Source organism: Carettochelys insculpta, chromosome 10 (assembly GCF_033958435.1).
Source record: "Carettochelys insculpta isolate YL-2023 chromosome 10, ASM3395843v1, whole genome shotgun sequence".
Classification (NCBI taxonomy): Eukaryota; Metazoa; Chordata; order Testudines; family Carettochelyidae; genus Carettochelys; species Carettochelys insculpta.
Window position 1 is genome coordinate 46,347,760 of NC_134146.1, and position 13,206 is coordinate 46,360,965.

General features: G+C 53.9%; 1 protein-coding gene across 1 annotated transcript; it reads left to right on the plus strand.

Annotated features, from left to right (window-relative positions):
- Positions 1-10,509: 10,509 nt before the first annotated feature.
- CAMK2N2 (calcium/calmodulin dependent protein kinase II inhibitor 2) lies at positions 10,510-12,499 on the plus strand. The gene is made up of 2 exons (XM_075004517.1): positions 10,510-10,806; positions 11,417-12,499. Exons 1-2 carry the CDS (start codon positions 10,638-10,640, stop codon positions 11,485-11,487), a joined length of 240 nt encoding a protein of 79 aa, XP_074860618.1. The 5' UTR covers positions 10,510-10,637; the 3' UTR covers positions 11,488-12,499.
- Positions 12,500-13,206: the final 707 nt, after the last annotated feature.

Sequence of the window (13,206 nt, forward strand, 5' to 3'; positions counted from 1 at the left end):
GTCTAAGCCTCCTCCTTTCTCACACTCCTCGCAGTATGTTCCATGTACCCCTGTCAGACACAGGGCCAAGGGGAGCTCATCCTCTATCTGCTCACAAAAATAGCCCTGGCCAAGGAGAAGAATCACAAAGAGGTGGCCGTGTTAGTCTGTCTCTTCACAAAACAAACCAGCAGTCCTGTAGCACTTTGAAGACTAACAAAATAATTCATTAGGAGATGGGCTTTCATGGGGCAGGGCAGGATGTGTTCGGCATCTCGCTGATTAAAAGAACATTTCTGTTAGCAAGATCCAGAATGATCCATACCAGCTGGGGCAACAGGGCAGGTTCTAACCCACAGCCTGCATGTGAGGTTGGCAGTGAGGGGCAGATGAGGCTGTCCTGCTGGCTGAGCCTGCTTGAATTCAGGCTATGGCAGCTAAGAGCCTTGAGGAGTACCCCCTGCCTAGCTCCTTTAGCCCCAGCTATCCTCAACCCTTGCCATGCTGCAATCCTGCTCCCAAGGGATCAAGCTGTGCTGACATCCTCGCCCTGAGCACTATGGGGAGGGCAGGGTGACTACAGACCCAGGCCCCCAGTTGAGGCCCCATGTTCTCCTTCCAGAGGAGTCCATTCAGAGTGTGGGGCCATTCTGGTCCCAGAGCACAGGGCTGTCGAACGGATCAGCACATCTGCAAAGCCAAAGCCAGCCCTGCAAAGGATGCTGGTTGCTCAGGTCCTTTCCTTCTTTGCACCATCAAATCCATTCTGGAGCCATTGCCACAAAAGGAAGTTATCGGGGCAAATATCGTGTTCCTAATAGCACTTGAAGTTTACTGTCGTATCAAGTGATACTGTTTAGCTCAGCTGCAAGGACACTCCTGGGTTTAAGGCTCACCAGAGGCAGACACTCTCTACAGGGTTAGGCTTAATCTACTCCCCGAGTTCAGCCCTAAGGAGCGCACAAATGCTTGACTCTGCTTTAGAATTTCTATGGGCAATGACTCCTGCTCAGGGTGCTGGGCTCACGCGCACTGTTCCTTCTTTGCAAGTGTGGGTTGCAGCTCTCCGGCGAGAGGAACAAACAGTCTGTGCTCCACACAGGCCAGCTTTCGTCACTCTGATTGATGCATCAGCTGCCTGGCGCATCGCGGCCCATCGCTGCCACAATAAGGCTGTAACAACAAAACGCTATTGTACCTGCACGTTCCTTGTGTGTCAGAGACGCCACTCACTCTCTAGAGCAGGGCTGACCTTGGGCCCGAGGCTCAGATTTAAAGAGACAGGAGTGGAAATCCCAAGCTCTGCCATTGCCCCCAGCGTGGGGTTAGACAAACACTTTAAAAAGTAGGGTATGTTTATAGGGAACAACTACTTCTGGGGAACAACATCACGGGGGGGGAGGGACGCATGCGGGTCACACACACATCAGCTACCTCTGCGGGCAAAGTGCCACCCTTCTTCTCCCGCAGCCTGCAGCGTCTCTGAATCACCAGGAGCTCAAGCCGGCCGCAGGGGAAGCTTTGGCACCAGAGCCAGAATCAGGGATCGCAAACATTCGTAAATCAGGAGTCCGGAACCTACTGCCCAGAGACTGGCTTTAAAAACGACGACAAGCAGTCCTGCGGTACCTGAAAGCCTGACCCATTTATTTATTAGGTAATGAGCTTTCATGGCTAAGACCCACCTCCTCAGATTCGTGCCCACGAAAGCTAATAAATAGAATTGGTTAGTCTTTAAGGTGCTACAGGCCTGCTTGTTGTCGTTCTTTTTTTGTGAAGCTACAGATTCACACAGCTGCCCCTCTGAGACTGGCTTATCAGCCAGGAGATTTATTTCCCATCTGCTGGCGCCTTTCAGGATCCTGCTGCTCTCGGAAGCCGGAAGGCCTAGCTGCGGTCAAAGCGTTAGTAACACAAGCAAAGGGTCACGTGACTCCTGTAGCTGCAGCTTTCAGACAAACGCCAACGTCTCGCCATAAGAACGTGAGAGCTGGTGATGCTCTAAAGCTCCTGGTGTAATGAAGATGCGGCACAAGGGAGACACGCAGCCCTCCAGCCCTCTCTGGGTTACAGCTCTTTGCCTTCAGACTTCTCAGGCCCCCACGTGAGCTCTCTTACCTGCCTTCCAAGCTACGTATTTAAGTGCTGCTGTAGCAGCCTTGGAGCAAATACATCCCTCCTTGTTTGAATACATGACATCACTGCAGCTGCGGTTCCTCAGCCAGCCCAGGCCAGATTTTCAGAGGGCTCAGCAAGCTGGGTGTGGAGTTCTTTGGGGCTCCCCACCATTGGTGGCACAAGGGGAGGTGCTGAGCTTTAGAAGGGCTGTTCCATTTTCACTGTCAGCAGAGTGCAGCATTTCCTGCTGGGAGCCTGGCCTGTGGCCTGCAGCTGCCTCTTTCTTCAGGAAATGCACATTGCCTGCCAGTTCTGTGTGGAAGGTCAACCTGACAGCACAGAAAATACCATAGCCCCCACTTTCCAGCCTGTGCTCCGCACTGAGACCAACCACCTCCTTACTGCACATGCTCAACAGAGCTGTGGTCTTTGAAAGCACCAGATATTTGCATGTTTCCCGCCCTTGCCTCTATCTTCCTCACACATTCAGGGGATTACTTGCAGCCCCTCTCTGAGTCTTCTGACCCAGACCTTAGCCAGCTGATCCCTGGGCTGAACAAAGGTTTCTTCTCCCAGAATTACATCCAGCTGTCAGTCTGTTCATTCACCTCATTTCTGGGTGGAGGCAGGAAGTCGGCCACTGTAGTAAAGAGCTCCTGAGACCTCAGGAGCTGGTGATGGGCTTTGCACCTTTAGGTTCTTGGGTGAACCCAAGACTGGATTTTTTGTCTTGATGAACATTTGTCCCAGGGAAGTCCCCAGCTGTAGATGGCTTGTGGGCCCAGCATGGTGAGGAGAAGACCTTGCATTGTAATTACAGGTTGAACCTCTCTAGTCCGGCAGTCATCCGTCAACATCTGTGGTCCAGCATGATTTTAGTTAGCTGGACCCACCACTGTTCATGGATGTGGCCAAGCTTCCTGTGAGCCCATAAAGTTTGTTTCCAGCTGCCAGTCCTAACTCTGTGTTCTGTGCTGGTATTTAGCTGTAACTTACCCATATATGTCTTGTAAAAGGCCAGTAAGTCAGTGGAGATGTTGGTAATGTGCTAGAAAATATTTACCTCCTGCGGTCTGTCAAATTCTCTCATTCAGCACTGGCCAGATCCTGAGGTTGCTGGATGAGAGAGGTTCAATCTGTACTAGGCTAGTTTCACATTTACGCTATAGTCGCACATAAAGGTCAGAGGGGCCTTAGGACTGTACAAACACTTTAGCTACATCTACACTAGCACACTACATCAAAGTAGCCTATTTTGAAGTAAGAACATCGAAATAGGCTACTTCGACTCGTATCGACTACACATCCTCCAGGGCTGGTGCCATTGACGTTCAACGTTGAAGTAGTGACGGGGAACGTCAAAAGGAGCCACCCTGGAAGGAAATGCGGAGCGTCCATACACACAAGCACTCTCCGTCGAATAAGGGGCCAGCAAAGCCTGTGGATGGGGTCACAGGCTGGACTAGCCCTTCTGGGGCAAAAGCAAGCCACTCCTTTAAAGGGCCCCTCCCAGACACACTTGGCCTGTGAAATACAAGGTCCACAGAGCCAACAACTGGTTGTAGACCCCATGCATGCAGCATGGACCCCCAGCTGCAGCAGCAGTCAGAAACCCTGGGCTAAGGGCTGCTGCACCCAGCAACCATAGAGCCCTGCAGGGGCTGGACAGAGCATCTCTCAACCCCTCAGCTGATGGCCACCATGGAGGACCCCACTATTTCGATGTAGGAAGACACAGATTGTCTACACACACCCTACCTTGACATTGAACATCGAAGTAGGGCGCCATTCCCATCTTCAGATAGGAATAGCGATTTCGACGTCTCACCACCTTACGTCAATTTCAACGTCGAAATAGCGCACGGCACATGTAGATGGGATGCATGCTATTTCGACATTGTGCCAACTACTTCGAAGTAGCCGGCTAGTGTAGACGCACCCTTTATGTTATTTATAATAATTGTTATTATGATTATTTGTATGCCTGTGACACTGGCGCCCCATCACAGACCACTACCCTGTTGTGTTAGGTGCTGTACAAACAGAACATAGATCTGAGCCCTTCTCCTGAGAGCTTATGATCTACAAAAGAGACGGCATGCCAGATGGATAAGATGTAAATGCCAGCTGAGTTAGGAGAAGGGAGGAATGCAGGTAAGAGATCAAAGAAACAGTGCACAACTGCTAGATTAAGCCCATGTCTACACTAGCCCAGAAGATTGACCTGATTAGGGTCGACCTTCTGGGGTTCGGTTCTGTACATCTGGTAGGGATGCATAAAATTGACCTATCAGGGTCGGCGTCTCCTCATGAGACGCTCCCGTCAACTTTCTGCAGTGAGGACGGCCAGGTAAGGCTATTGCAGATACGTCGATTCTAGCCACACAATTGTGTATCTAGGTAGAATTGCATATCTGCAATCAACTTACTTTCCCTAGTGTAGACATAACCTCAGATTACAGGGTCATTAGACCCCCCTGCCCTGGGATCATCTCGTCTGGCTTCCTGTATAACAAGCCCATGGGACTTTCATGGCCCTTAGCCAAGCAGTAACAACAATCACTTGGATCAGTTCAGAAACTGAACAGAGTGGAAATGTTGCCTCGTGTTTGACTCGTAAGCCTTTGGTGTGGATCAGCACTAATGTACTTTGGTGTACAGAGGTGACGTGTCTGGCTGAGTCTGTACCTGCACTGACACACACACACACGCACTCAGATTCCTGCGGATCTCCGAACTGCCATATAAGGCCACACATCTGGCAGGAGCTGACATCATGATAACCATGGAACCTGAAGTCAAGAGTTTTCCTGACGTCATCAGCAAGCCCCCGCCCAAGGTGTGGTGCCTCATTCACTGTTTTGTGGCAGTCATGAGACGAGTGGGTGACGTAGCACAAAAGATTTCCCGAAGACAACCTGTTATTAGCCATTTCTGAGAAAAACAAAAGAAAACAGCCCTGGTCCCAAGTTGTTCTGCTGTTAGCTTTATTCCCAGCAGCCTGCTCACGAAACAGGGCCCAGAGGCAAACGCTTTCAAAACGTTGGCTTTAATTATTGTTATGGTTAAAATTCTGCATAAAACAGGAGGGGTGGGGGCTGAAGATGTGGGAGAAAATATGCTAAAAATTCCCCACCCATAAGCGTCTTCCTATAAAGAGAGGAGACCCTGGCTAAAGGAGTCTGACCATCCAGTAGCCCCAGGGGCATGCAGGAAAAGCAAGCACAATGTTAGGGTGCCTAGGAACTGGGAGAGCAAATCGGCTGGAAAATATGAGAGTGCTAGTGTCCTCTGAATGCCTGCTCTGGTCATACAGATGGGGTGCAGAGACAGGAAAAGCAGAGAGGCCTAGAAAAGCTTCTAGAGGAGGAGAGATTGAAAAAAATTGGAAGTGTTTCATTTGGAGAGCTGGCTAAGGTGGGGTGTGGCAGCAACTCGGGAGCGGGAAGGTCGGCCAGGTCCTCCTGCTCCCCTCAGCTCCTCACAGAACAGCAAGCAGCTGAAAGGCCGCCAACTAAAGGAATTGGGCATTGCCCATTAACCTGTGGAACTCACCACCACTAGATCTCAGGGAGGCCAAGAGCTTAGTAACAATCAAACATGGGTGAGACCTTTTCATAGTGAATGAAGGCATTGCTAAGGCAGTGTTAAAGAAGAGATAGACAACCTGTGCAGGGGCATACAGCAAACACAGAGTGAGGCGGGGATCTGATGAAACTTCACCTGTGGACAGGCTACAGCATAACTGGTCATTAGGAGATCCTCAGGCCTTCCTCTGAGGGCTAGGGCTGGGGCTGGACACTGTCAGAGAGTAGATATTAGACTAGATGGACCCCTAGTCTGATCTGGTCACGTCTTGTATGAATGGGATCCACCCCCCTCAGCCCACTGGCCGGCCCTTGGTTCTGTATCTCTCGCTCTAATCCCCCAGCCCTCTTCCCTCAACCCCCAAACTGCTCCCACTCCCGCCAGCTGCTCCCACATGGGGCTTGGAGCTGATGCACCCTGGGGGATGCTAGGGTCTGCGTGGGGCAGCACATGCAGCTCTGTCCCTGTGTATGTGTGACGCAGCTCTAGCCCGTGTGGGCTGGGAAAGCAGGACACATCTCAGCATGGGCAATGGGCTGCTGCCTACTTTTTCAGGTGCTCCTGCGGCAGTCTAAAGGCTCACGTGGGGGCTGTTCGGCCAGCTCAGAGCTGCTGTAACAATAATATCTGCCCATGTGATCTCACCACAGACGCCCTTGTCCTCCATACCGTTTGTTACACTTTGCTTGCGGCGGACAATCGTCAGGTCGCTCGTCAGTTCTCCATGGCTGAGAGCCTGTCTTCCCCAGGTTTGGCCACACCCAGCACAACAGGGCCCCGATCCTGAGGCCCGGGGCAATACTAATTCATAGTGACCCCGCCCCCGTCAGCGGTAGCACCGGTCACCCAGAGATCCCAAAGCACTTTATAAAGACACAGCTGTGCCAGTGCAAAACCAGGCGCCCTAGGGCATACTCGCAGCCCGTTGACTCAGAAAAGCATTGTGCCAACAGTGTTGGGCTTAGCCCAGTGGTTCCCAACCTTTTCAGAAACACGACAACCCACTCTTTTTCCCAGCTGAAGCGATTGCTCGTAACCATCGGCCCTCCCTGCCAGCCCATTGGAGCTGGGACGTGGCATTTAAACCACATCCCAGCTCCAACAAGCTTCTTCCCTCTCCCTGGCCACAGCAGTGAGTAGGCAGCCTTGCCGCTTCAGCGCCAGCTGGCAGGCGGTCATCAGTTTCCCCCTGAGGCAGCTCTGCAAAGAACCAAAGCAAGGGGAAATTGACGGACTTTCACAGCATGCTCGGACAGTTCTTATGGCACACCAGTGTGTCCTGGCACACCGCTTGGAAACCACTGGTTGTGTGGTGAAAAGGACACCCCTAAGCTTTGGCTATCCTCTTGCTACCTTCCATCATCAGTGCAGGCACCAGTTCTCCTCCGAGGCAGCATCAGACCGGACCCTCTTGTTTGTTTAGCTGGGACTTCAGGAAGCTATGGAAAGACATTGGACAATCTTCCCAGCGGCAGAATTATAACCAGCGATGGGAGACCAAGCCATGTGTGATGGGTTCTGGAGACCACAACTTCAGGCAAGCCCTGAGGCTGTATGAACCTCTCCAGTTCATCTGACTCCATAGGTGCCCGCCCAATATGCATTTCCCTGCTATAGCAAGTTGGATGATGTAGCCCCAGGTTTCAGTTCTACCCTGGGTTCAGGAAGCATAACTCTAATTAAATCGTGCTGTTAGGGTGGAGGCAAGTCCTGTACCCTCAGTGCACGGGAGCCTAAGTATCTCACTGGTCCATGTGCAGGTTTCTTGAATACAGCTCTTTGGTTTTCTTTAGCTCTGCTCCTTTACCTATAGTTGTGTTGCACGTACAGGACCATTTGATCTTTTCATCTCAAGGAAGAGCTGTGACCCCCTGGGATCGAGCAAGATCTGGGTATGCTCCATAGGGCAGGAGGAACCCCAACACAGACATGAGGACAGAGATCCAGTGTGAATGTGAGCCCCCATGGTTACTGACGACAGAAGAGGGAGTTTGCAGAGACAAGGACTTGATATTACTTAAACCTGTTGTGCAAGGAGGAGCAGTAACTGAGGCGGGGGGCGGGGGGAGTTTCATGTCCTGCCTTCAGCTTAGTGATCTGATGGCCTCCATCTGCTCAGCTCTCACAACAAACATCCCAGCCACCACTTTGATTCCCCTGTGCCTGCTTGTGGCCATTTCATCCAGCCGGCAGGGAGCAGAAACACCCTGCATGTCTTTAGCTTTCCTATCACCCCCCACCCCCCACCCCTGATAAGTTACCTATGGGGGGAATTATTTGCTGCTCTCTTGTCTGCTACCCCATTCTGAGCTCTCTCCCATCCCCCACCCTCCTGCCCACAGCCACTCCAAAGAGCCCCATGCACCTTATATGGCATGACTACACAGACACAGCCCCATGTGTGCAAAACCACCACAACCTAGTGCACATTCCTCGCACATTTACTCAGAAAAGCAAACGGAAAAGTGTTGTGCTAATTGCACTTGTCTCCGGCACCTGTGTGGTGCCATTAGGGCCAAAAGGCTCTCTGCAAGGGACTTGCCTAAGCTTATGCCACCTTTCAACACCTGTTGTCCTCCCACTCACAATGTTGGCCTCATGCTGTGTGTACAGGCCCTTTCAGCCTTTGCATGGCCTGTATCAGAGTGCCCTAAAGGTGGAATTCAACCCAGAGCAGGGTATGCGCTTGCTTCTAGGACCGAGGAAGATACTTAAACCTCATCTCAAAGACCTACCTGGGGCGGGTGGTGAAGCTCTGGAATGCGTTGCCTAGCAAGGTGGTGGCTTCTCCATCCTTTGAGGTTTTCAAGTCCCGGCTTGACAAGGTCCTGCCTCAGATGACTTAGTTGGGGTTGATCCTGCTTGAGACAGGGGGCTGGACCTCCTGAGGTCCCTTCCAGCCCTAGGATTCTAGGATTCTATAGCGTATCCGATGCATGGAGCCTTGGCATTCTTGCCGGGGGTGCTCTTCTCCCTGAAGGAAAGCTCTCCTTGATGGACTCTACATCACAACCATCCCACTCTCCTAACCATACTCTGTACTGGCAGAGCTACCCACATGTAACTATCTCAGCCTGGCTTTCCATGGTGCTCTACAGAGAGACCTATAACCTACCTCTGTAGGGTCCAGATGACCCTCTTTTCATCACTAGGGAGGCCCATCCCACCCAGGGCACTAATCTCACTCATGCTGGAGTTCAATGGAGTTACTCGTCAGTCATACTGGGGTACCTGAGGACCTGTGGCTTCTGCCTAGGATGTATTCCCTTCTATGGAAGTTGGGCCATCATTACCCCAGGGCCCCAGGCACATTTACCAGGCTAGCTGAGTTGCCCTCCAAGAACAGACACAGTTCTGAGCAGCCCTTTTTGTCTTCTAATAGCTCACAGAGGGGTCCTCGGAGACCAAGGTACAGGGAGACTGAATCGCCCCTTCCCCCAGCCTACCTACGGCTTCCCATAGTCGAGTGGCTTCTGAACTATGGGTCACAACCCATGTTCCTACTCACCTTTTCCATGCATGCATGGAAGGAATATGTTATGTGCACCGAGGAATGTGTGAATGCACCCCACCAGGGGAAACTCAAACCTAGCCAGGGGCGCTCTGCTAATCAGCTGGGTGGCGTTGGAATTTCAGCTCAGCTTGCAGGAAAAGCTGGGCCTAACAGCCACAAGTGGGGTTGTGGTATGAGCAGGTGGGGCTGGGGTAATCCCAAAGGTTTTACAAACTGGCCCCCCTCTGGCCAGCGTGACAGAGCACACCTGCCCTGCGTGCAAGACCTTGTCACATGGAGAAGATTTTGCACCAGGGCCTTGCACGTGCAAGACATGTGAGGTCCTGCTGGGTGGAGGGCTTCTGAGTGAGGCCTGCCACAGTGTCAGGGGATGTGGGAAGCAATGGAGCTCATCATGGAGTCAGGCTGGGGGCGCTGCCCCAGCTCCCTTGATCTCTACCCCCCAACACGGAGTGGAGAAAATAAAGGGAGGGGGTGAAATGCTGCAGAGACGAATTTTTTGCTCTCTGCCTGGCACCGAGTGCAAAGGGTCCTTTGTGTGCCTGGCTCCCTGGGAGGCGTCTCACATGGGGGGGTCTGTGGACACTGGGGAGGGGGGGTTGCTTTGGAAGCTGTGGGATGAAAGCTGAGCTGTGGCTAGGACACAGGGCTGAGGGGCTGGGGTCAGGGAGACAGCGAGGCCTGGGGGTGGGGGAGACACAGGGGGCAGGAAAGGGCCAGGTGAGGCACGGGGGGAGGGGCAGGAGGCCTGGGGTGGGGGAGACACAGGGGGCAGGAAAGGGCTGGGGAAGGCAGGAGGACCGGGGTGGGGGAGACGCAGAGTGGGGAGGAAAGGGACGGGGCAACGCACGCGGGGAGGGTAGCGGGGCCCGGGGTGGGGGAGGACCGGAGGGGGCCCGGAAAAGGACTGGGGGAAGGCGGGGAGGGGGGCCGGGATGGGGGGACACGGATGGGGGAGGAAAGGGCCCAGGCAGACCCCGGGGGTAGGGCAGGGGGCCCGGGGCGGGGGCAGGAAAGGACTGGGGGAGGCACTGGGGCGGGGGGAGCCAGGAGCCATCGGTTTTCCAGCTGAAGCAGCCGCCCCCCGCCCCGGGGGGAGCCGCCCCCAGAGCGCTGCCTGCTCCGGGAGCCGGGGGGTGGGGCGAAGCCTCCCCTCCGCTTTTGCTGCAATCTCATTGTCATTCCGCTGTCGCCTCCGGCTGCCCCCTCCCCCCTGCCCGCCGCGCAGCCGGGGGAGGGGCGGGAGGCGGGCCGGGCCGGGCGGGGGAGGACCCGCCGGAGCAGGAGCCTGGGCGCTCCAGCCCCGGATGCATGACTTCATTCTTCCGCCCGGGTTTCCTTTATGATGTAGGGCTGCCCCAGCCCCGCAGCACAGCGCTCGGCAGCCTGCAGCCAGCCGCACGTCCCGCCAGCCGCCCGCTCCGCGCCAGCCGCCAGCATGTCCGAGGTGCTCCCCTACAGCGAGGAGAAGGTGACCCGCTACGGCACCGACTCCGACGTCAGCGAGATCTCCTTCAGCTGCCGGCTGCAGGACACCAACTCCTTCTTCGGGGGCAACCAGGCCAAGCGGCCCCCCAAGCTGGGGCAGATCGGCAGGGCCAAGCGAGGTAAGCGTCCCCTCCGGCCCCCCGCCGGCCCGCCACCCGGATCCCCGCTGGGGAGGCTCGGGGAAGGGGAACGGAGGTGGCCCTGCCGCCTCCCCCCCAGCGCCCCGATTCAGATGGACGTGGTTTCATCCCCGGTGCAGGATCGCTCCCCGCCGCCCCGGAGGGATCGGAGCGGGCTTCCCCCGGGCGCCGGCCGGCGGGCGGCTCCTACCAACCCCGCAAGGCCTTGCCCCACGCCGCAGACGCAGGGCTGGCTTGCTGCACTGCCCCCCAGCCCCGCTGGCCGAGCCAGCGGCTCCCAGTGTCCCAGCGGGGGCTTTACCCTCCCCCCAGCCGCATTCCCTGCCAGCCTCTGCGGTCATTCTGAGTCACCTTAGCTCACTCTGAGACCCCGGCAGCCAGCCGGGGAGCCAGGGGGCTCGTTCCGGGAGCCATTGGCCTGGAGCGGGTTGCTCTAGCGGATGGTGGGTGGGGATGGCTGAAAGGGAGAAGCAGCACTGGGAGCCCCAGCCCCAGCCAAGCCCCCTCCCCACTGAGAGCATCTCTGCCAGCCCAGCCTGGCTCAGGGGCTCCTGGCAGGAGCCTGACTGTGTACTTGTCCCCCCTGCAGTGGTGATCGAAGATGATAGAATAGACGAGGTGCTGAAGGGGATGACAGACAAGTCGCCTTCTGGGGTATAAGCCGGCAGAGGAGGCGCCTGCACTGAGCTGCAGACTCTGATCACTGATTTTAAGCACTTTTGGCCGTGCATGTTTGTTGGACTGTGGTCAACGAGGAAAGCAAAGGAAGGAGATGAGGCTGCTGGCGACACCTTCCATCCCCAACCCAGACCCCAGCCCGAGGAGGTAATGGATGGGACCATCTCACCCTCCTCAGCATCCAGCCGAGAGCAAAGGGACAAAGGGACCTGGCTGCCCATCCCTGTCCAGATTTCCAGGGCGTGATGCCCATCCTGGAGATGCTCATCTTTTCCAGAACCATCTCCCGCCCCCACAACCCCTGTCCCTGGAGCACCCTGTAGAATGGAGGAGCCGGGTGGCGGAGAGCTGTCCATTCCAGCACCCCTTCCAGTGCCCTCCCGGGGAGCTGTCCGTTCCAGCACCCCTTCCAGTGCCCTCCCGGGGAGCTGTCCGTTCCAGCACCCCTTCCAGTGCCCTCCCGGGGAGCTGTCCGTTCCAGCACCCCTTCCAGTTTCCTCCCGGGGAGCTGTCCGTTCCAGCACCCCTTCCAGTGCCCTCCCGGGGAGCTGTCCATTCCAGTACCCATTTCCCTACAATTTCTTTTGTCCCCAGCCCCACTGAGCTACTCTCCATTTTCCATGCCACAATGCCCAGGTGCTGTTCCCCTGAAAGCGTGGAGCCCTTGGGATCACCTAGCGTTCTCATCTCCAAGAGGGCTCCTGTAGCGATGCACTTTACATCTTTCTCTGTCTCTCTCTGAGTGGCTGTGTAGCGAACACCTGCACAGACACACACACACTTCTCTAGCTGCAGCAAGTTCATTGTGTGCGCTGTCACCCCAGCTTCTGTATTTCAGACTTACATCCATTTTCTGATGCATACAGCCCTCCCCACACCTCAGTCCTATCCAGTTTGCAAAATACCAGCAAAGCGGAAGCAAATCCAAAGCCAGCAGTGCTGAATGGAAGGCAGAGGTTCCTACACAGATGGACTATAATATAAAAGACAGTGATCATTTTGCTGTCGAGAGACATTTTTGCTCCATCTTTTTTGCATGAGCTTCCTGGTCCTGGTGCCACCTCTTGGTGCCACTAGTCATCCCACTATGGCACGCTTCTTTTTAACAGAACTCCTCATATTTGTATTTTTATATCTGAATCTTTGTTAAAAATGATCTGCTGATGTCTAATGTTGAACTATTGCATCAAAGATTGTTCATATTTTTTTCCATAGGAAAGAAAAACGTGTATAGAATGGATTTAAATGGTTGGTTCTCTTAATTCTTTATATCAGTATTGGACAGGACTTCTTGAATGTGGTTAGGTTTTTGCACACATCAAAGCATCAGTAACAAAAAACAAATGTGTCTAAGAATCTTATACTGTGATCAATGGCTTTGTTGACTGACCATGTAGAAATATAATGACTTTAGAAGATCTTATTGGACTGGTTACAAATGTTGTTCGGATAACTCACTGGTTGTTTGATGCCTCTATCTTGGGGGATGTTCCAAGTTGGTGTTTTTAATTTTGTACTTTAATTTAATTTTTTAAAAAGCTTATTCTGGTCTGATGTGCATGAGAAACTATCATCTTTTCAATAATATACTGTGTCATTTTATGAAGACAACAAAGCAAAAAAATAGTCATGCCATCTACGAATGACCCATTGTAAATTTTAATGCATTTTTCACTGTATTGGTGAACAAAACTCGATGAA

What these genes read in the sequence shown, in the direction of transcription:
- CAMK2N2 (XM_075004517.1), top strand. Translation starts at nt 10,638, where the DNA reads ATGTCCGAGGTGCTCCCCTACAGCGAGGAGAAGGTGACCCGCTACGGC. An exon ending in GATCGGCAGGGCCAAGCGAG is followed by an intron (nt 10,807 to 11,416) that starts GTAAGCGTCCCC and finishes TCCCCCCTGCAG; the next exon opens with TGGTGATCGAAGATGATAGA.